The 22,984-nt window shown below is 38.3% G+C and overlaps 1 protein-coding gene across 2 annotated transcripts in view; it reads left to right on the top strand.

Moving 5' to 3' along the window:
* CCDC186 (coiled-coil domain containing 186) overlaps positions 1-22,641 on the top strand; it is a 54,672-nt gene extending 32,031 nt beyond the window's left edge. For both annotated transcript variants that reach the window (XM_058697850.1, XM_058697851.1), the window contains exons 7-16: positions 6,104-6,208; positions 6,649-6,747; positions 6,931-7,017; positions 7,856-7,998; positions 11,145-11,400; positions 12,540-12,729; positions 13,850-13,930; positions 15,757-15,967; positions 17,269-17,488; positions 18,326-22,641. In XM_058697850.1, coding sequence (XP_058553833.1) covers positions 6,104-6,208; positions 6,649-6,747; positions 6,931-7,017; positions 7,856-7,998; positions 11,145-11,400; positions 12,540-12,729; positions 13,850-13,930; positions 15,757-15,967; positions 17,269-17,488; positions 18,326-18,409 — 1,476 coding nt within the window. In that variant the 3' untranslated portion in view covers positions 18,410-22,641. The remainder of the gene's footprint in view (positions 1-6,103; positions 6,209-6,648; positions 6,748-6,930; positions 7,018-7,855; positions 7,999-11,144; positions 11,401-12,539; positions 12,730-13,849; positions 13,931-15,756; positions 15,968-17,268; positions 17,489-18,325) is intronic.
* The last annotated feature ends 343 nt before the right edge of the window (positions 22,642-22,984 follow it).

Genomic DNA, 22,984 nt, shown 5'->3' with positions numbered 1-22,984 from the left:
AGGCAGAGACGGAATTGCCAGAAGGAATTAGGAGCGGAAATCCTTGCAGTTCACACAGGCAGGGCTGTAAATCATTTAAAATTTCCCTTTACTTTAAGTTACAGAATGAAGAATTAAAATTCCAAATCCTACATCATGATAATGATTTCCAAACTATCCAAATTGATTCAAGATCTGAAGATAATAGTGGGTCATATCTAATATCTGTGGCACTTTTCTCCTCATTATCTCTAGCCCTAAGGGATGGGATGCTGCAACTTATTGGAATACTAGCATTGGAGCGTGAAAAGTGAAAGGCTAACATTTGGTCTTCTGTGACCATATGTGTTAAAAAATTGGTAATAATAGATACTTAATGGCAGCTTTGAGGTGAGATGAAACCAGATACTTTGTAAGTAGGTTAGAGAAATAGTTTAAGGCTGACATAATGAGGTCACGTGGTGTGGATTGCTAGAAAACGAAAATAAGCATATTGACCTAGTATGTGGAAATTAGAAATTAACCAGTTTTTTTTTTTTTTTAAGGCATTTATTAACCAGCAGGTGTTTAACTGGGCCTTCCTCTGTGCACAGCACTGTATGAAATAATATGGATGCTGTAAAAGCCATGGAGGACACAGTAATTGCTTTGAGAGAGTGTCTGGAATGGGATCCTGGTTACCTGTTATACGTATTTACCTAGGAGATGTGAGGTGGCGTCTCTAGATCAAAGGATGCAAAGATTTAATGACCGTCTAGGCAGTATAGGCCACCTTTTAAAATGTGAACAAGAGCCAGGACTCTCGTAAGTTTTTCTCCAGGCACCCTTTCCAATTTCTAGTTTCTGCCCACCCAGTCCTAGGTATTAATATTGAAGTTCTGGATGTTACTGGATTCACTGTGATCACTAACCGCTGAACAGACCTCCAGAGCTATTACCAGAAACTAAGTCTTAGTTCGATCGGATAGCTCCTTCATCAGTAGAATTATCAATTGGATCAGACAATGGAAATAGTTTCACTTATTCCTTTTCTGAAACTCCTTTGGAAGTTAAATTGAAATGTGTTTTTAACGCCTAGCTTCTAAAAACAAAAGCCTTTTATTTTTAGTGTAGTGAAGGACTTTCCCCACAGTGTACCTCATATAATTGTTCACCTACCTGGTTGCTACCTATTTACCTACTTGGTCCCAGGATAAAATAATCTCACTGGAGCCTAGATAGGGCCAGCAACAGATGTGGCAGTAGACTGTAGCTTGACTGTACTGGGTGCTTGCTAGACAATTTTGCTTCAGGGAAAGCTTGAGGAGTGGATTCTTGGATATGAGGACAACATCTAAACCCCCAGATGCAAGAGATTGTACTATCCTGCAGACCTAATGTGCTACTAAGGGTTGGTATATTTTATAATTTATTCCCTCAACAAGACTCTGCTACTTACGATCTGTGCTCTTCTCTGAAAGTTATGTTGTCAGTGATAACTTCATTCTTGTATGGTTTAACTTATAAAGCCCACTAATTAGAAACTAGTGCTCACTTTTTTTTTTTTTTAATTTTTTTTTTCAACGTTTTTTATTTATTTTGGGGACAGAGAGAGACAGAGCATGAACGGGGGAGGGGCACAGAGAGAGGGAGACACAGAATCGGAAACAGGCTCCAGGCTCCGAGCCGTCGGCCCAGAGCCCGACGCGGGGCTCGAACTCACGGACCGCGAGATCGTGACCTGGCTGAAGTCGGACGCTTAACCGACTGCGCCACCCAGGCGCCCCTGGTGCTCACTTTTAATTAGCTTTACTGTTACCTCACATGGTAGAAGTATCTGTTCAGTTCTGTAACTCTTCTATAACTATAATTGGTTGCATTATGGAGTAACAGGGTTCAGTTTAGCCTCCCACCTTAAAAAACTTAATTAAAAAAAAAAAAAAGAAAATATATGAAATGAAGGTTTTTAGGTTTGGGACAACAAAGGCAGCACGGGACAGTGATCCCTGAGAGAAGGGAATCAAGCAAGATGGAGAATTTGCAGGTTGCTGCAAAGAAGAAGAACCCAGACAGATCCCAGCAAGTCTCCCTGAATTGAGGAGACAAAGTTTGAAGTATGGGAAACAGGGTAGAGTACCAGAGAAGAGAAAGATTTGGAGATTTGCACTGTGTTCCCTTCAGTACTAATCAGTATATGTGTATGAGAAAGAGGTGGAGTACTCAGAAAGGAGTAGGGGTGACAATTCCTAGGGCTCATAAGAGCGGCTCACGTTTCCCCCAACCAAGAGAGAGCGCTCTTAACATACAGGGCATCCAGTGGTCCTCAGAAGGGTGTTGCTTTAGCAGTGGGGACTAATTAGCCCGAACTCAAAGTCTGTTATGGACCCATCTTACAAAGCTTTGAAAGAAAACCTCAAATCAAATTGTTTCAAATAACCGTGTCCCAGAAGAAAGCCCAAAAAACTTGAATTCAGAAATCTCTAGGATCTACAAACTTAAAATTGACAGTGTCTGGAATCCAATAAAAAATTACCAGACATGCAAAGAAGCAGGAAAATATAGCCTATAATGAGAAGTAAAGAAAAATCAATTGGTAGAAACAAAGCCAGAAATGACCTAGGCGAAAGAAGTAGGTAAGGATGTTAAAAGAGCTGTTATAAAAATATAGTCCATATATTCAAGAAGGTAAATAAAAGCATGAGTGTGTTAAAAGTAGAGACATAAAAGGTGAAATGGATGTAACGTCTGGGATGAAAAATACAGTGGGCAGAATTAACAAGATTAGATACTGTAGAAGACAAGATTGGTGGACTTGAAAAACATGAAACTTTAAAAGCTATGCTAGTTAGTGACTCCTAGATTTATAACTTGGACACAGAATTCCAGATTCATAGAGTCCAGTGGCTGTTTGGCATCTGACATCTGGGATGACTCACAGGCATCTTCAACTGAACATGTCTAAAACTCAGTGGATAATGTGCCCGCCCTCCATTGCTTCCCTTCTCAGTAGATGGCAGTTCAGTCTTGTAGTTGCCCAGGCCCAAAACCTGAGGATTGTCCTTGAATTCTCAGTCACCATATCCAGTCCTTTAGCGACTCTTCGTGCTCACTTCTTTCAGGTCTTTACCCATCTGTCACCTCTCAGTGTCACTTTCCCTGGCTCTCTCAACATTCATACCTCCCTTCAGACTTGCTTGTGCCCTTTATTTTTACTCCCTAGCACTTGTCACTATCTAATATAACGTTTTACTTATGTATTTTATGTATTATTTATGATCATCACTAGAATACCAGCTTTATGAGAGTAGATATTTTAACTGTCTTCCAGTAATATTTCCCCAAAGCTTAGAACAGTGCCTTACATGGCAGTGAACACATAATACCTTAACCAAACTTATTTTATTCGATTATTTAATAATGATTTAGCATTATACGAATCTCTCAATTGCTGGTTTTTGAGTGGAGTACCTACTGTGTGCCTAGCTATTTCAGTTATTGATATGAAAGTGGGAAAAAATATATGAACGATTTTTCTCTCCCCTCCCCTCTTCAAGCTAATACTCTGATATCAAAAAAAAAAAAAAAACAAAAAAAAACCAAGGTTTGAAAAATTCTCCAAATAATTTGTATTTTAGAAGTGATACTGAGATTTTTTTTTAATGTTTATTTATTTTTGAGACAGAGACAGAGCGTGAACGGGGGAGGGTCAGAGAGAGAGGGAGACACAGAATCCGAAGCAGGCTCCAGGCTCTGAGCGGTCAGCACAGAGCCCGATGTGGGGCTCGAACTCACGGACCGTGAGATCATGACCTGAGCCGAAGTCGGACGCTTAACCGACTGAGCCACCCGGGCGCCCCGAAGTGATGCTGAGTTTTAATCCAAACCAAGTTTTTACTAGAAGACCAGCAACTGGAAGTGTCTAGCTAAGTACTTAATTGTATGAGAGATTATAATAAAAAATGACATGAGAGAAGCGGTGTGTGAAGATAGGTGCAATTTAGATGGTTCAAAAGACGAAGAGAAAGACGTTCAAAGTGGAGGAACAACAAGAAAAAAGGAAAAATGGGAGATGAGTATTTGATATTTAGCAAGACCGGCCTACCTACAGCAGAAAGTTTATATTAGTGATTCCTTGTTGATTCAGCAAATATACTTGAACAATAAACATGTGGCAGGTACTAAGCCGGGGGTTGTCCAGAAGCTGTGTACTCAAAGGGGGGAACACGAAAGCTACAGTACGGCGTGTACATTGTTATACCCTATGATGCCCCGGATTCTGTCTATGGGAAGGCAGAATAGCAGCATCTACCCCCTTCTGACTAGCAGCTACCAGGAGGTCATACCTAAACCCTCGTCTCAAATCCACAGGATAGCCCAGACCATGGGACTGGATGGGTGCTCTGAAGGAGAACTGTGGAAAATGAGCTGCAGAGCAGGGCTGTATCTGAAAAATTGCCACAGGAAGCAGGAAGCCAGTTGAGGATACAGAGAAGGCAACAGCAAAGAGGGAAAAAACAGTATATTGTCTTGTAGTAGAAACAGAGGAAGGCTATCCAAAGAGTCAGAAGGGGTCAGAACTGGAGCAGGTAAGTCAAGAATTAAAAATGAGAGAAAGTAGTTGGATTTGGTAAGGGTAGTCCGTCCAAACCTTCAGAATTGCTATTTCAGGAGAGTGGTTAGGAACAGAAACCAAATCACAGCATGGATGTGTAAGACAGTTTCGAATAGATACCATGGCTGTGAAACAACTGTCTTTTGTGTGTGTGCAAAGAGCTGTTTAACGCTGTGTTCGTCTTGGCTTATCATGTTAGTTACTTGTAGCGAATTACTTAAAACTCTGTCAAATTTAACTTTATTTTATGGCTATCAGTTAACTGCATAGGCCGCTTTATTTGTTGTCAAAAGCATAAAGTGTTTTTTCTAGAAAATATGTGACCCCTCAGTGGCAGTGCCAAGACAAGAACTTTCTCTATTCTGATCATTGTTCTTACCGTTCATCACGTTACTGTGCTCAACCTTGTCGCTGTCTGTGAGGGACAATGTTTTCCTTCCCCAGTGTAGGGAAGAACCCAGTTCTCCCTACTGTGTCTTTCTTCCCTGTGAGTCTCCTTTACTTTTACACAAGACACTTGACCTCTGACACTTCTGGTCCACCAGATGGGTGGAGGTTTTCCCTCCCTGCAAGTAATTCTCTGTGAATACCACCTAGGTGTCCTGCAGTTTCACTCGACTCTGACACATCTCCCTGGAGGTAGCATCGGATCCCACAGGTTAAGGGTTCGGTCTTACAAGAATGCCCACCCACCCCCTGCCACATACATACTTCAGATGTTATCACCCGTGCTTATGACCAACCAGCTATAGATCAGAAGTTGCAGCCACCCCCTCCTTGGGTTGGAAATTTTCCTTAAAGAACTCAGAGAAACACACGTTTACCACATTATGAAGGGTATGATAAAGGACACGGATGAACAACCAGATGAAGAGCTGTGTAGGGTGGGGTCTGGAAGGGTCCCAGGCGCAGGAGCTTCCATCCCCATGGAGTTGGCGGGCGTCCCCCTCTCAGCGTGGTCATACTTGCCAGCGTGGAAGCTCTCTGAGCCCCACACTTTGGGATTTTATGGAGGCTTTGTTAAGTAGACATGATGGATCGTCAGCTCCATCTTCAGGCTTTCTTTGGGGGCTAAAAATTCCTGGCTTCTAATCATGACATGGTCTTTTTGGTGACCAGCTCTCATCCAGGAGCCCACCTAGCGTTGTCTCATTAGAACAAAAGACACTCCTGTCACTCAGGAAGTTACAGGGGTTTCAAGAGCTCTATGTCAGGAGCAGAGGCCAAGAGCAATATTGCAGTGGGTTGCGTGGGTGGCTCAGTCAGTTAAATGTCCGACTCTTGATCTCAGCTCAGGTCTTACTTTCAGGGTTGTGAGTTCAAGCCCTGCGTTGGGCTCCACGCCCAAACACACACACACACACACACACACACACACATACACACACACACACACAATATTGCAACAAGAAATGCTCCTAGTGTTCTTATCACTTAGGATATTACAAGGGTTTTAGGAGTTTTGTGTCAAAGACCAAGGCAAAGACCACTATGTATTTTTTTCTTGTCTCACACTGTCTTTTGTCAATGCAGGAAACCAAAGATAAACTCAAAGAAACAACAACAAAGTTAACTCAAGCAAAGGAAGAAGCAGATCAGATAAGGAAAAATTGTCAGGATATGATAAAAACGTATCAGGTATGCTTAACTTTTCAAATAGATTAGTAACAAAATTGCACCAAATATCAGTACTCGTTTTGTATCTCCAGTGTTTGTAGTGTGGAATGGATTTGGTAGGACAGTTAAATAAATTGCAGACTATTTCCTGTGTTAAAGTACTTGCAGCTTAAATAGAGATCTTATTGGGGAAGTTTTAACCAAATAAAAACATTAGAAAATGTCAGAAGAATGAAGAGTACAGGAAACGTATAACATAAAACCTACTCTGTGTTATGTTCCGTATCTTAAGTGCTATTCTTGTTCGTGCAGAATTGACATCTTAAAAACCTTTCAGTGCAATCCTTTTTAGTATGTAAGGTATGCATTTCACAATCAGTAAACAATGGCAAAAGCTGTCACGTTCCAAAGTATAAAACTTTAAAAGTTAAGTCATACTTTTTTCATTTCTTTTCCGTTAGGAGTCAGAAGAAATTAAATCAAACGAGCTGGATGCCAAGCTTAGAGTCACAAAAGGAGAACTTGAAAAACAGATGCAAGAAAAATCCGACCAGCTAGAGGTGAGTGGCTTTGTTCTTTTCATACCGTGGATTGTGTAATAAATACAGAGGGAGAGAAATAATAAATAATGTTATAGTAAGTGTAATAAGAGAATAATAAGGCCTTTTCGAAGGAACACGCAGTAACTTTTAGATCTTGTCTGGTACATAATGATTTGTGGTTTCTTTTAAACTTTTTAAAAGATGCATCATGCCAAAATAAAAGAACTGGAAGATCTAAAGAGGACATTTAAGGAGGGCATGGATGAACTACGAACACTGAGAACAAAGGTAATTAAATCATTAGTCATTTCAGAGGAAAGGTCAATGTCTTTAATTTGGGACTCATTCTGATTTTCCAAGTGTTGGAGAAAGGATATTTATATAGAAATGTTTCAAAATGAAAGAACTCAGAGGAGTAGAATGTCGATTTCCTAGCAACGAAGGTGAGTCTCTTATTGAAATGAAAATGTCTTCTACTTTAGTCCCTTTGAACTATTTGCCACACATTGCTGTTTTACAGCACATTTGCTGTTTCTGTAACTTCTCCTCGGGCCTCTAATGTAAGGCAGTCTTGTCAGCGAATTAATTGGAAAGAAAGTTGGACTTTAGAACTGTGAGTGACAAAAAATAATAGACTTTATATTTCTCCCATATAGCCTTGTACAGTGTTAATTTCTAACAATCTAGTATAGTCCTTCTTGGAAGAATAGTATCCCTTTTGATATGGATGTGAAATATCATTGAATACCATTTATTTATTTAGAAATAGGCTTTTAAGTAACGACCTGGAATTTGCCATCACTTAATAGTTTTCAAAGTGCCTTTCGTGTGCATTCCATTTGTTCTCCATGCCAGTTTTTTGAGGTAAGTAGGGAAGGTATACGGTTTTCAGGTGAGGAAATGGAGATTCAGCAAAAACAATGTGACAGGCTAAAACTCCCGAGACTAAATCATAAGAAATCTGAGACTGAGTCCTAGGACTGTCAACATCCCATTGTATTTTCTTCACATTAATTAGTTCCACTCCAGAATTTAGCTTGGATTATTAATATGTAATCACTATTTGAAGTAATTAAGGAACAAGAAAATATTGTTTGTACGCTAACTTGGTTATGGTTTTTGATAGGTGAAATGTCTAGAAGATGAACGATTAAGAACAGAAGATGAGTTATCAAAATATAAGGAAATTATTAATCGCCAGAAAGCTGAAATTCAGAATTTATTGGACAGAGTGAAAATTGCGGATCAGATACAGGAGCAGCATCAAAGGTATAAACTTCACAACTTTTCTTTATGCTAATCAATAGGCTCTTCTGTCTCAAGATTGTGTTCTTAAATGCCATTACTGCATTAAACAAGAATGATTTTACAATTTGACTAGTGAAAAACTTTTAAATTCCTGTCTTTGTTTGAACTTTTTTGGATTATCTTTGAAGTTCCTATTATGGCTTCTAAAAATCAAAGTGTATATACCCTCAATATTGGAAATAGCAATTTATAAGACAGAATGGTTTTTAGTTTCTTTATCCATTCTTTAACTTTCAAATTATGTTACTTACTTTTTCTTCTCAAAGGTAGATACATACGTATACCTGTATCTTTGTGTGTGAGTAGTGCAGAGTCAGGAGCTGACCTTATTCCTTGACCTCTTGTAAAACCTTTTAGCTAGACTCTACTCGTGACATGACCTGGCAGAGCGTGGATTCAGCTTGAATCCAAATACCTTCTTTTTCATACCTTACCCATATCTGCTGCTGAGTGTTGCTAAAAATTCTCGCCATCATCAGGGTTGATGCTGTGATAAATCCATGGTTAGTTAGTAACCTCAACTGGAAATGATAATGATGTCCCTAGTCATAGCCTCTCCCTGACCTGGAAGCATCTATTCCTGCTTTGTTCACACTTCTGGTCTCCCTCCCCTTGATATTTACGCTTAGCTTAGCGGGCAATTACCTCTTATTTACCTCACAAAAGAAATGGGAGCTAACAAGTTCTCGATCTGTCCTGTGAACTCGCCAGCCTTTGCAACCTTTCTTTTCCTTTTGTTGTTATGGAAGAAGTGTTCCTGTTCCCCTCTGAATTGAGCTTTTCTCTCAACTTCTGTGGATCCCATGCTCTTCTGCTTCTCTTATCCTTTATTTCTTACCCCTCTCTAAATTTTTTGTCTTTCTGCACTTAAATATTGTATATTAAAAACATTAAAATTCCTATGACTCCCCTACCCTTTTCCTGTCCTTCACAACTGAGCATCTTCGTAGAATCATCTATACGCATCCTCCATGCCCTTGCTTCCTTTGTTCTTTTTCTCTCTGCGTCCTTCTAGGTTCTACCCCAACCTCCCGTGAAAAACTGCTAATGCCTCCTTAAATCTAGCACACGCTTCTCAGACTAAGCCTTGCTTGAATTTTCAGTATTTTTAAAATTTTACTTACTTATTTTGAGAGAGAGAGGGAGAGTATGAGTGCTGGAGGTACAGAGAGGGAGAAAGCGAATCTCAACAAGGCTTCACATCTAGCACAGAGCCCAACACGGGGCTTGATTTCATGAACTGCGAGATCGTGACCAGCTGGAGTCAAGAGTTGACAGTTAACTGACTAAGCCACCTAGGAGCCCTGAATTTTCAGTATTGAGACCATTAAGCCCCTTATCTTTCTTGACATGCTCTGTTCTTCGGCTTCATTTCATATCTGCTTTCCTGGTGTTCCTCCCCACTTTGTGGCCACTCGTTTTCTCCTTTCCTCGGCAGCCTTCTCTTTGTCATAAAACTCTTTTGTTGTTATTTTATCATACCCCTGAGTGAGCCTTACCGTTCCCATACCATACTGCAGGACCTTCAGATACTGTCTTCAGCCCTTTTTGTTCAGCTCCAGACACACAAGTATCACAGACGCCTCAAACTTTAATGTGTCCCAAACTGATTCATCTATCCTGTCCACAAATACACTCCTCTCCTGTTCCTGAGGTGAATGATGCGTGTAGCACCCACGTGACTTTGCAGCCCAGGAACCTGGGGGTCCTCCTTGGCTCTTCTCTCCTTCCCCTCACACATCTAACCAGAAACAGAGTGTTAGTGAGTATCCTTCAAGTCGTGTATTTTTTACGTTCCCACCACTGCTATCATTGTCCTTTCATCTGGAAAACTGCCCCAACTTCTAAACTGTCTTTTTTTAGTTTGGTGGGGTTGTTTGTTTTTGTTTTGCTTCCCTTTGAATCCATTTCCTACACTGTGGCCAGCATAATCTTTTTAAAATGGAAATCTCACAAGCTTTCAGTGATTTCCCATTGGCTCAAACTGCCCTGTGAGCTCAGATGCCTTAGCATGGCTTGGAAGATCAGTAGCCACCTTGCTTCTCCCTCTGTGCCTTCTCTTTTTTCAGCACAATTGCTTACAAATGTTGAGTGTCTCCCGTGTTCAATGCTGGGGATATAATGCTGTCGCTGTCCCCATCAGTGTTGAAGCAACAAACAAGTCATTCCGTCGTTCCCTCCCCAGATTTAGCACATACTGTTTCTTCTACCAAAAACATATATATATATTTTAATATGAAATGTATTGTCAAATTGGTTTCCATACAACACCCAGTGCTCATCCCGACAGGTGCCCTCCTCAATGCCCATCGCCTGCTTTCCCCTCCCTCCCACCCCCCGTCAACCCTCAGTTCTCAGTTTTTAAGAGTCTCTTATGGTTTGGCTCCCTCCCTCTTTTTTTTTTTTTTTTTTTTTTTCCCTTCCCCTCCCCCTTGGTCTTCTGTTAAGTTTCTCAGGATCCACATAAGAGTGAAAACATGGTATCTGTCTTTCTCTGTGTATGGCTCATTTCACCCAAGAACGTATTTTGATGTCTTGGTCACTCCTACTTTTTCTTTAGGTCGGGAATTAGCAAACTGTGGCCCGAGAGCCAAATCCAGCCTGCTACCTTTTTTTGTAAATAAGTTTTTTGTTTTGGAACACAGCTGCTCTCATTCCGTTATGGGCTGTCCGTGGCTGCTTTCACACCATGGTACCAGGGAACAACAGTCGCCACAGGGCCATGTGCCCTAGAAGCTTAAATTGTTTACTGTCTGGACTTTTTGCAGGAAAAGTTTGCTAACCTTTACTTTAAGTATTTGTTTAAACATCACTTATACGAGGTGAGGCAACCCACTCTGCGCTTTCATCAAAAATGTTTTATCACACATACAGTTTCCTTACTTGAATGAAAGCCCTTTGAAAGCAAGCCCGTGTCGGTCTTGCTCACTTACACTCCCAGCTCTTAGTTCCTAGCACATATCAGGTAGTCATAAAAATCCAAATATCTTGGATGAATGCGTAAAAGTACCTTCATAAAACATTTTATTTGATGAAAACTCCGAAACCATTAACTTAATGTATTTTAATAGTTTTTTTTTTCCCTAAACATAAACTTTGTTTTTTAGAGGTAAACAAGAAATTGAAAATTTGAAGGAAGAAGTGGAAAGTCTCAATTCTTTGATTAATGACCTACAAAAAGACATCGAAGGCAGTAGGAAAAGAGAATCTGAGCTACTGCTGTTTACAGAAAAGCTCACTAGTAAGAATGCACAGCTCCAGTCTGAATCCAATTCTTTGCAGTCACAATTGGATAAGCTTTCCTGTAGTGAAAGTCAGTTACAAAGCCAATGTGAACAAATGAAACAGACAAATACTAATTTGGTAAGTATAAATTTACATTTAACTTTTATTTATTTATTTTAAATTTTTTATGTTTATCATTTATTTTTGAGAGAGAGAGAGAGAGAGAGTGTGTGAGCAGGCGAGAGGCAGAGAGAGAGGGAGACACAGAATCAGAAGCAGGCTCCAGGCTCCGAGCTGTCAGCACAGAGCCCGACGCGGGGCTCGAACCCACGAGCTGTGAGATCATGACCTGAGCCGAAGTCAGACACTCAACCGACTGAGCCACCCAGGCGCCCCTACGTTTAACTTTTAAAGCAACATAGCAAGAAACACAAATTAAATTTTCCTACTAGCATAAACCCACTGGTAGTTGAGTTAAACTCTATTTTTGTATTGGCATTGACTTTCTGGCAATTTCAAATGCTGTGCAAAGTAACAGTTTTTCTTTCCAATTTGTTCAAAGTGTCCTTTTTCCTTCCTAATTTATAATAAAATGTCTCCCTAAAATGCTTATGAAAAAGTATTTCACTTTTGAAAATAAGAAAACCATGGTTTTTTGGGGGCGCCTGGGTGGCTCAGTCGGTTGGGTGGCCGACTTCGGCTCAGGTCACGTTCTCATGGTTTGTGAGTTCGAGCCCCGCGTTGGGCTCTGTGCTGACAGCTCGGAGCCTGGAGCCTGCTTTCAGTTCTATGTCTCCCTGTCTCTGGCCCTCCCCCGCTCACGCTCTGACTCTCTCTCTCAAAAATAAATAAACAATCAAAAAAAAAAAAAGAAAACCATGGTTTTTGTCATTCCTAACTGGAATTACTGTATGTTTTTTAAAGTTATTTCAAATTTCTATATGTTTACAGTTTAAAAATGGCTTAATATTTCTGTGTTATGAAAGTATCTTCAAGTTACTCATAAAAATAATTTGAGATTTTAGTCCAAAATACAGAGAACATCGGTCATATGCTCTTTTGCATGTATGAAATGGCAAATGTGTTACTATGCCCCTGCATTCCTCTATGAGGAATTTGGAGAGCTCAGGAAACAGAACCTGGTAAGAAGCGATTCTGGAAGAATCTACCATCATTTACCATCAGGGACCTTGTATTTTCAGGATTTTGAATTGTGAGCAATAATGGAAACAGGTATTAAAACTGGTGTGTTTTGTTTTATCCTTTTTAATATTTAGGAAAGTAGATTGTTGAAAGAGGAGGAACTGCGGAGAGAGGAGGTCCAGACCCTGCAAGCGGAACTCACCTGCAGACAAACAGAAGTTAAAGCACTGAGCACCCAGGTCGAAGAACTAAAAGATGAATTAGTCACTCAGAGACGTAAACATGCCTCCAGTGTCAAGGATCTTATCAAACAACTCCAGCAAGGTACCGATTTCTCACCCACTCAGACCTTAATATTGTTTCTTTTAGTCATTAAGGATTTATAGAAAAAAATCTACTTTGCATCAGGTTCTACCACTTTGATTAGAACTCTGTGTTCTTTTTAATGTATTAATGTTCATAAACCAAATCGCTAAACCTCTTATAGTTCCACAAATAGTCTATAACATCCTCTATGTAAAGGGCACTTATTCGCAGAATCCCAAAATGTGACAGTTGGGAACGTACCTTAGGGAAGTAGTGTCTAAACTTTTTTGACCACATGCTCCTCTCAGTAAAAAGTAGTTAAGCATTTGTTCTCCAATTTATGTATACTTATTTATAAATTTTAAACATGTGTATTCTACATTACAAATGTAAATTTTAAAAGATCAGACGAAATACAAGTATAAATGGAAATTCTCATATTCTCTCCCTCTACATGCTATGAGTTGTTTTGTTTAGCATCTAGGTACCTGTACCTCATAGACCTCTTAGAGATCATTGAACCCTAACCCTTCATCTTAGAGGAGACCGAGACCCAGATACGCTATGAATTACCCGAACACAACAACTAGGACTAGAACCCAGATTTCTTTTCATCTAAAAATTCATGCAATTATTTGGAGTCTATGCTATATGCTTGGATAAAAGATGAATAAGATATGTATTCTGAATTCCTCATCTCTACTATTCCTCACTACTTTGTGGTAAAATATGGTAAAATATAGTAATAAGATAAAAGAGTTTTAGCATTTACTTAATATGAATATATTCAGGTATTTGCCTTAAGGATACAGTTTGTTTTTATAGATAAAATTGAAGGGAAATCTTTGGCATCACAGAGATCATCTAAATTCGTCAGGATTCTGAAAGTTAGGTCACTGTACCTAAATGATATCATCATAGTGTTGTCTCTATATATTTTGTATTTGACCTGTACGTTTCTACATGTCATTTTATATGAATGACTACTATATCTCTCCTGTCTGAAGTATGTATTCAAGAAATTTCTCTTGATGTTTAAGCCATTTTTGCCTAAGTGATTTTAGCAATTAAGATCAGAGATAGTGGGGGCAAATGGTCATGAGAATTGTCACAAGCAATCCATTTCTTTTTCCTATAGCACGAAGAAAATTAGATCAGATTGAGAATGGAAACTATGATAAAGAAGTCAGCAGCATGGGGAGTCGTTCTAGTTCATCAGGTAAAAATCTCAGGCTTCAGATGTTACCTAGTGACTGACTGTAAAAAGAAGTAGCTTCTTTGGTGTGTTAAAAGGTATTGATATGCTTTTTTTTTTCTTCTCATTTTGAGTTATAAAAAGTTGTAGCATTTCCAGTTAAATATTTACATTCTCATCACCGTCCAGGGTTTCCAGTTTGCCACGGGATTCTAGATTGTCTGTCTCCCTACCTCCTTTTTTACCTGCTGCTTCTTTATTCTGTGTAACAATTTCCTCATTTTTCAATTTAGATTTGTATCCATCCATATAGAGAGATTGGGTATAATACAGTCTGTCTGTCTGTCTGTCTCTCTCTCTCTCTCTCTCTCTCTCCCCCCCCTCCTTCTCCCTCTCCCTCCTTCTCCCTCTCTCTCCCTCACCCTCTCCCTCTCCCTCTTTCTTTTTTTCCCTTTTATATTTTAACACCTGAAAACTAATGAAATGATCATTACCAGATTTTTTATTTATGTGTATTTTATTTTTTAAAAAATTTTTAACGTTTATTTATTTTTAAGAAAGAGAGACAGAGTATGAGTGGGGGAGGAGCAGAGAGAGAGAGAGAGGGAGACACAGAATCTGAAGCAGACTCCAGGCTCCAAGCTGTCAGCACAGAGCCTGACGCAGGGCTTGAACTCGCAAATTGTGAGATCATGACCTGAGCCGAAGTCAGATGCTTAACGGACTGAGCCACCCAAGTGCTTCTATATATGTGTATTTTAAAATTTTTTAGCTTTTCTCATGATAAATATGCCAAAAATTATGATTGATACCATTGTGGAAATGATGATCAGCAAAAAAAAAAAAAAATCAGTATATTTGTCATTTTGGAATGCCAGGAACCATGCTAAGCACTTCAAACATATTATTGACTCTGCAGAATAGTCGTGTGAGGTAAGTGTTATAATTCACATTTTAGAGATGAGGAAACTAAGATTCCGAATGGTTCCATGACTTGCTCCGAATTCACAGCGACAGAACTCTCAGCCTCTAGAGTCCTTTCGTGCCATTACACTACACTCCCTCTCAGGAGTTGTACCTTACAGGGAGAATCAGCTGTTCCAGTAATGGGAAAATCATGTAGTAGAAAGAACATGGGTTTGAAATTACACATAGGTATTTAGAACCCAGTCTGTCACTTATTAGTGTGCAACCTCGAATAAGATCTATTCCTTGTCTTCAGTCTACAAAATGGAGTTGAAAAGGCTTATGTTTGTGGTATAAAAAGGATCAGAAATTTTTCTCAACTGATGTTGGTAAAAATAATAGCTAACACTTAGTGCTTATTATATGCACTGTTCCAAACACTTTCACATACATTAGCTCATTTAAATAAAGATAACAATCCTATGAAGTAAATAATAACATTATTCCCATTTTAAGATGAAATGACCAAGGCACAGAGAGTTAAATGACGTGGCCAAAGTCACAGAGCTACAAAGCGGAGGAGTGGGATTTGTACCTAAGGAGACTGGCTTCCGAGCTGAACCCACTGGTATATTCTGTCTTCTCTCTCTGTGTCTGCCTTTGGCTCCTCGTTTCACTTCAGGCTTGTTATTGTGACTTTTTCTGAGTTTCTTGCTTCTCTCTTGCCACTTCCTCATCCTGTTGCTGAGAGACATAATAGGCCCTTTGGTACTTCTGACATCCATGTGTTCAATAGCGAGAGCTCAGGCCAGGTAGGACTTGTGTTCTGTGCCCAGCTGTGTTAGAGTGAATATTTGAAAATAATACTAGAGGAAATAATATGCGCTATTAGAGATGACTTTAGACTAAGCACAGCATCTAAACTGATTTTTTTTTGTCTTCAGGGTCCCTCAATGCTCGAAGCAGTGCAGAAGATCGATCTCCAGAAAATACTGGGTCATCAGTAGCTGTGGATAACTTTCCAGAAGTAGATAAGACCATGTTGATTGAGAGGATAGTAAGGCTACAGAAAGCACATGCTCGGAAAAATGAAAAGATAGAATTTATGGAGGATCATATCAAACAATTGGTAGAAGAAATTAGGAAAAAAACAAAGTATGTATTATTATGATAACACAGTCTGTGTTTGAAATACCGTTATTTGTATGGTAAAGTTACTGTTTTCAGAACTAATTATAACAAGAGCCCATCTTTCAAAAAATATTTGTTAATTTCCCAGTCTTATATTGATCACTTAACTATGTTCTAGGTTTTGGGAATACAGAAAAACCTAGTTTTTCTGTAAAACAAAAAAAGAAAAAACAGGTCGTTAAGGTGATACAGAGAGTTCAGTGGATGTTGATTTTTCTTTTAAAATTTTTTTAAGTTTATTTATTTTGAGAGAGACAGAGACAACGTGAGCAGGCTAGGGGCAGAGAGAGAGGAAGAGAGAGAAAGAATCCCAAGCAGGCTCTGCACTGTCAATACAGAGCCTGACACGGGGCTTGAACCCACAAAACCGTGAGATCACGACCTGAGCCGAAACCGAGAGTCGGACGCTTAACCAACCTAGCCACCCAGATGCCTGAGATGTTGATTTTTTTTAAGATACTAAAATAACTTTGCATTTAAAAAGAATATTCTACTTCACTTTCAATTTTCATTGTTGTGGCTCTAAGAGATAATATGGGGTTGTGGGTTATTGTTCCTATCAGGTAGGATATAGTGGGTAATTTATTGGGCACCTGCCAAGTACAAGATTTTGTGCCTGTGACTTAACGAAATTTCATTGATTTCTTACAACTGAGTGACCTATACGTTAACTGGTGGTGCTCAGGTCAAATTACTAAATGTTCCAGAGTCACCACTCATCTAGTAAGTGACCAAAAGCTGGAGGTCTGGGCCCAGCTCTGACTGACTCCAGAGCCTGTGCTGTGCCAGAGTCCTCTTACAAATGTCATATTCTTTTAAGTAAGAGGTTTTATATATATATAAAAAGTCTGTACCCATGCCTTTTTAATTTTAATTTTGAAATAATTTTAGTCTTGGAGAAAATTTTGCCCATGACTTGAAAAAAGAAAAAGGATAAAGTTCTGAGCTTAATAACAGGAAAATAGAAAATGCTAACTAAGAATGGAGCAATAAAGAAATTACTCAAAAGTATTTTAATTAAAGTAATAAAGAAATTGAAAAGCAGTGTTTGTGTATCGTTAATATAAATACCATGTTGAACAAAAATGGGATTAAGAAACTACTGAATGAGAAAAGTTCCCTTATTTTCTAGTATATTTCTTGTTAACCTAATAGATATTTGTTTTATGCTAATCATCTTTATGCTTATGATTAGCCAACTCCTGTAAATTCTAATGTTTTTAATTCTGCAAGTATATAACTGACAGTGTCATTTTATTTTACAGAATAATTCAGAGTTACATTTTACGGGAAGAATCAGGCACACTTTCTTCAGAGGCATCTGATTTTAACAAAGTCCATTTAAGTAGACGGGGAGGCATTATGGCATCTTTATATACATCCCATCCAGCTGATAGTGGATTAACATTGGAACTCTCTTTGGAGATCAATAGAAAATTACAGGCTGTTTTAGAGGATACATTACTAAAAAACATTACATTGAAGGTATTTATATTTTTCATTTACTTACCAACCAGCACGCATGGCGTAATGGGGCCTCTTTCATTGCGTGAGCTGGCGTGTAAATGACCAGTTCTGTAATGCAAGGTAGCCATTTGACCCAGAGATCAAATTTCTGTATTTTTCTTAATGAGAAAGAAAGAGCAAAACATCAGCGTCACTATTGGGCAGACAGTTGTTTATTTTGCAGTGGGCCGCCTCTGACCTCTATTATAGTCAGTTATGACTGATCACTGAGGCTTTAAGATTGAGGTGTGTCTTTTCTAATGTACATTCTAGCTCTACTTTTTGCAGATATTACCTGACCTGACTGTTCTGTTTGTGCTGTGTTTGGGCCTCCATAGTCAGTAATGGATTTTAAAGAATGTTTTTATTTAATTAATTATTATCAGTTTTCAGTTTTAGAGAGTGCACAAGCAGGGGACAGAGGGGGAGAGCGAGAATCTTAGGCAGGCTCTACGTTCAGCACAGAACCTGATGTGGGGCTCAGTCCCATGACCCTGGGATCATGACCTGAGGCAAAATCACTCAGACGCTCAACTGACTGAACCACCCAGGTGTCCCTCAAACAGAATATTTTAAATCTAGTAATAATTTTGTGCACCAAAATTTACTGTCGCTTCAGTAAAAAGACAAGATTCTGAAATGTACAGGACTCCTTTACTGAAAACCACTGTGCTCCTGGCCAGTGTCACCGAGCATTTAAGACTCATCCTCACCCTTTTGGTTTCAAAATTTAAGCAAAAACAGTACAAACTGAATCTTTATACTTACGCTACCTAATAATTCCGTTTTCTTTCCCCCTTTTTCTAACTGGTGAAGGAAAATCTACAAACACTTGGAACAGAAATTGAGCGCCTTATTAAACATCAGCATGAACTCGAACAGAGAACGAAGAAACCCTAACGCAAAGCTCTCATTCACTAAACAGACAAAAGCCACATAAGGAGCAGGTGCCACTGCCCATTATTGTTGGAAACTTTTCCCTGCTTTGTGTGTCAGTAGAAAAATTGTTTTGCTTCATCTGTATAAAAAAGTATCCTTTTACAATATGAATGCATTGCTGTGTATACCGTAAGAGCAAAAGCTTTGATGAAATTTGTCTTTGTATAGTGACAGCCTGTCCCTGAATCAGAACACCCGAAATTGCTAATGGTCATACAAAGTGCTGAACATTACTACAAGGGCTTTTGAAAACCCCTTCTCCTTATTTCTTCCTTTTAAAATATATAATGTCAAAAATGATTCAGCTTTTAAAATTCTGCATGAAAGGACACGTGTTCGTCATTCCGTCATGTGCTGTTTCTCCAACGTGAAGAAAACTAAAGTGATAAAGATCATATTTGACCTGCCAGTATCCCATTTGGTTGTGTCACAGGGATGCCAGTGAGTCTTAACTTCTTGTCATTTTAATGGACGCTAATAGGAAAGCCAGCTCTTGGTCGCCAGCAATAATCAGCCATTGAATGCCTCCATCAGGTTTCCTTCTCTGTGCTAGGTACGTTTCGTCAGATTCAAATTGTTTGAGTTCATAGTTGAGTTTTTTTAGCCTTCAGTTACACAAAATCTGATTTTAAATAACACGCTCACTTAGAAAATCTCTGCGGACTTCAGTTGTATTTTAAAATGTGAAATAGATTATTCATTAGAACAGAGAGATGAATAATGAATTCTTTGAAGCTGAAATACTTTAGTTTTACTGACATCAGGTGTTAAGATAAATGTGTAAGGCTTTTATGAAGAACCAGTTCCCCAGAGAATCCAGCGTATGGCTCTGTTAACCATTTCATTTGAGCACCATGCTTGACCATTGATACAATTATGTATTCCAGCAGAGTGATCTTACAGTCCCCAAATGTGATGTGTTTCAGTATATTTATTTAAAATACAAAATAATTACATCTCTGTAACCAGGGGAAATTTAGAGCCAAATTTGTGTAGCCTGTTGGATTTTTACAATATTTATTTAAAATACGCACTTACATGTCGCCAGTCCACGGTATCGGTACTTCTGCATCATTGAATTTTGTTCCCTTCTCTTGTAATTTGTCACCTATTATCATTTCTGTGTGTGGTTTTTCACACTTCATTACATTCAGGTCATCTCTACGATAGGACACCTTGGCTGACATGCAGATGTTGCCACAAGTGTCACTCTTGTTTTGGATTTTTGCATCCTTTTCTCTCCCCTTAAGAGAAGTAAGCTTTGGGATGATGAAAAAGCCTTTCAGAAGTTATATGGCTCTGAAAGTTGGGCTTACGGTGGCAGTGTCCCGTTAATGTGTTTTAACATTTTTTTTATATCAACATTGTTTAAAAGGATCATATGCTTAATTTTTACTAAGGATTCAATGTAGTGTCTTATTTTTTCTGTGTATCGAGTTGTCTTGTCATCCAAAACCAAAATCTTTTCAGCATGGAAATAGAAGTTCAAAAACATTTTTAAAATAGCTGTAACAAGTGTCAGTCTTACCATAATGTGTCTTGTTATTTTTACCAATAATAATATATCAAAATAAAAGAAGAGGGTGAGTGCAATCAAATCTGAATTATTTTCCCCTTTGTTTCTAGACACACTATTGATATTCCTCTAGACTGCTTAGAGTAGCCAACAAAACTACATTTTTATGGCTGCTTACGTGATAGAGATTCATACACTACAATATTTGTTTTTTCCTTCCAAGACACAAAATATATGAATGGAGGCCACACAGTGATCAGATCTAGAGTGTCCTATGTCTACACACTTTTTAAGAATATACACATTTATTACATACAAAAATAAAACATTCCAGTATTAACACTTGTGCCACCATTTGGGAAAGTTAAATGGTGAAGCAACTTTAGAAGAAAGCTGTCATAAATCATGTTCTGACTTATTGTTACTTACCGCCCCCCCCCCCATAAATATAAGAAACTATGGAAAACTTTTGAAGAGAATGCTTTATCTTCTTTTTTTCCTTCAGTTTCTATTGTATCTTCAGTTTCTGTTGTGGATTAGAAGCAAACAAAGTAATGTATGAAAATGTGCATATATCACATCTTTATACGAACTCACAAAAAGCTCCTGGTGTGAGGATTTAGGGATTTAGAGAGTCTTTTACTATAGTGAATATACGGAGAGAAGAGTGGAGTGTCCAAAAAAGGAAAATGGCCTGAATAAACCTGAGATCTGGGGGAATATTTATTTTAGATGTTCATTATTCATTGTACATATCAAAGGCTACATTGATAGTTAGCACTGCTTTGGTTTCTTTGAACAGGAAATTATTTTGTGTGTGTGTCTTATCTGTATATGCTTACTAGGCCTTCATTTTGAAGTGAGTTCTTACTGTGGCTCCTTTTTTCGCATACTACTTCCCTTTAGCCTGTGAAGTGTTCAGGATTGAAAACAGTGGGTTTGAGCAAAGAAATGGGTTTGAACTTCGGTATTTTGGTTTTTCTTTTAACTTTCTATCTTTGACGCCATTTAAAGTGATTTATCTTGAATTATTTTATCAGGCTACCAGCATGTTATTTATTCATTAAAAAAAAAAAAAAAAAACACCTGTATTGAAAGTCTGCTATCGTGCTATTGCCTGGCACCGTCCAGGGTATTGTGATTTTACTGGTGAACAGACCGGGCAGGACCGTTGCTGTCCCCATGGAGCTGAGGTCTAGTGACAATGGCAGGGAAGGCACCAGAAGCAGCTCTTTGAGCCTCTGCAGCTCCCAGCCAGCTGCCGTAGGAAGAGGGTTAATCCAGTTGTGCAAGTAGTGGCCCAGAAGTCTCGCCGTGGCATGAAACTTCGGGAAATGAGTCCTTGCTCTGGGGTAGGCTGAGAGGTCTGCACGTCCTCTGCCATAGTTTGGTGTTTACTTCTTCTTTAGGAAAAAAGAAGAAAAATCCAAAGAGCTTAGACAAGTATTTGATTTTTGCCATTTTAGTAAATTATTAATGCCTACTTGATGCTCATAAAAGTGAATCTAATCACGTTTTCATGCGTGTTCCTAAACTTTGTTTCACAGCATATTCTTTTCTAAAGATTTTCTTCATAAAAGTTTAGATCAAGATTTACCAAGACATTAAAAAACCATCAATGTTGTAAATGTTATATATATGCTACTGTGGTGAAAATATTTTTCTCAATCATGTTACTCGGTATGGTTAGTTTGCCTTATGAATGTTGACTCTACTAGCCTGTTTTTCGATATCCTTTTTAAAAAACAAAACAATCTTCTTTTGACACTGAGATTGTTCATTTTTAACACCAGTTGGTGGCACTAGAAACCTGAAATTTCTCAAGGCTCTGAACAAGAGCAAATAATTGAAAACGTATCCAAACATGAAGAATTTTCAGGAAAATAAATGAAAAATATAATTGTATATTAAAGATGTATTTTCTGGTATGAATTCTTTTTTAAAATGCATATGCCTGTCCATTTTGATGACAATGATAAAACTTGTTTATCTTCCAAAAGTGTGTACATATATATATATATATACATATGTATGTGTATATATATATGTATATATATACACACATATATATATGTGTGTATATATATATGTATGTGTGTGTGTGCATTGTACAGATAATCTTTAATTTGATTACACTGTTCATTTTGTAAATATGTTTCTGTAATGAAGCTTTTCAAGAGAATTCTATGTATATATTGTACTTATTAAATAGGTAATGCCTCTTTACCAAGTTGTATTTTATAGCATCTTTGATTATTTATTTACATACACCACTTGCTAAACAGACTGATTCTCCAGACTGTTGGCAAGGCTGATTCAAATTGCTTGAATTTTCTTTTTTAAACTCCACTAAGAGGTTTTGCTTACCACAGTTCTCTTTATTATACCAATTATTATTAGAAGTCAATGAATAGTAAGCAGTTTAAATTGAATGCCAGGTTCTATTTTAAATTTGTGTTTATATCATTGGTAGCAAAACTTGGCCTTTTACAAAAGGCAAATTTTCACATGCCTGTCTTCACATAGACATTTTCACATGCCTGTGTGAAAATTTCTCATTGAACTGGACGAGCCAGTGATATATTCACATTTTCCACCAAACTATGTAACTTGCCCAAATTATCTAGCTTTAATAATAAAGCTCTAATATGTTCAATAAAAAGATACGGAAACGGCATTAATTTCATGAAGTTAATGTGTGTGTGGTGGGTATTTCACATCACACCGTGTTGTTTTCCATACACTTAAATTATGCCACGGACCTTAATGACTTTACTACTGGAAAGAATCCCCTGAAATCAGGATCCTTGGAATAAAGGGAAAATTAATAGAATACAGGAAGCTTGCATGATGTCCTCAATGGTCTCTTTTTTGGTAGCCTAGGGATTTGTTTTGTGAGAGGAATGTATACGTGGAAGAGAATGAGCGAGGGAAAGAGATACTAGCTGTGGTGGGGGGTTTTTGTTTGTTTTTTCGTTTTGGCTTGTAGTTCTTAACTGTCAGTTTGAGCCTCATCAGTG

The sequence above is a fragment of the Neofelis nebulosa genome, chromosome 13, assembly GCF_028018385.1.
Source record: "Neofelis nebulosa isolate mNeoNeb1 chromosome 13, mNeoNeb1.pri, whole genome shotgun sequence".
NCBI lineage: Eukaryota > Metazoa > Chordata > Mammalia > Carnivora > Felidae > Neofelis > Neofelis nebulosa.
This window is presented reverse-complemented; position numbering and strand designations above follow the sequence as displayed.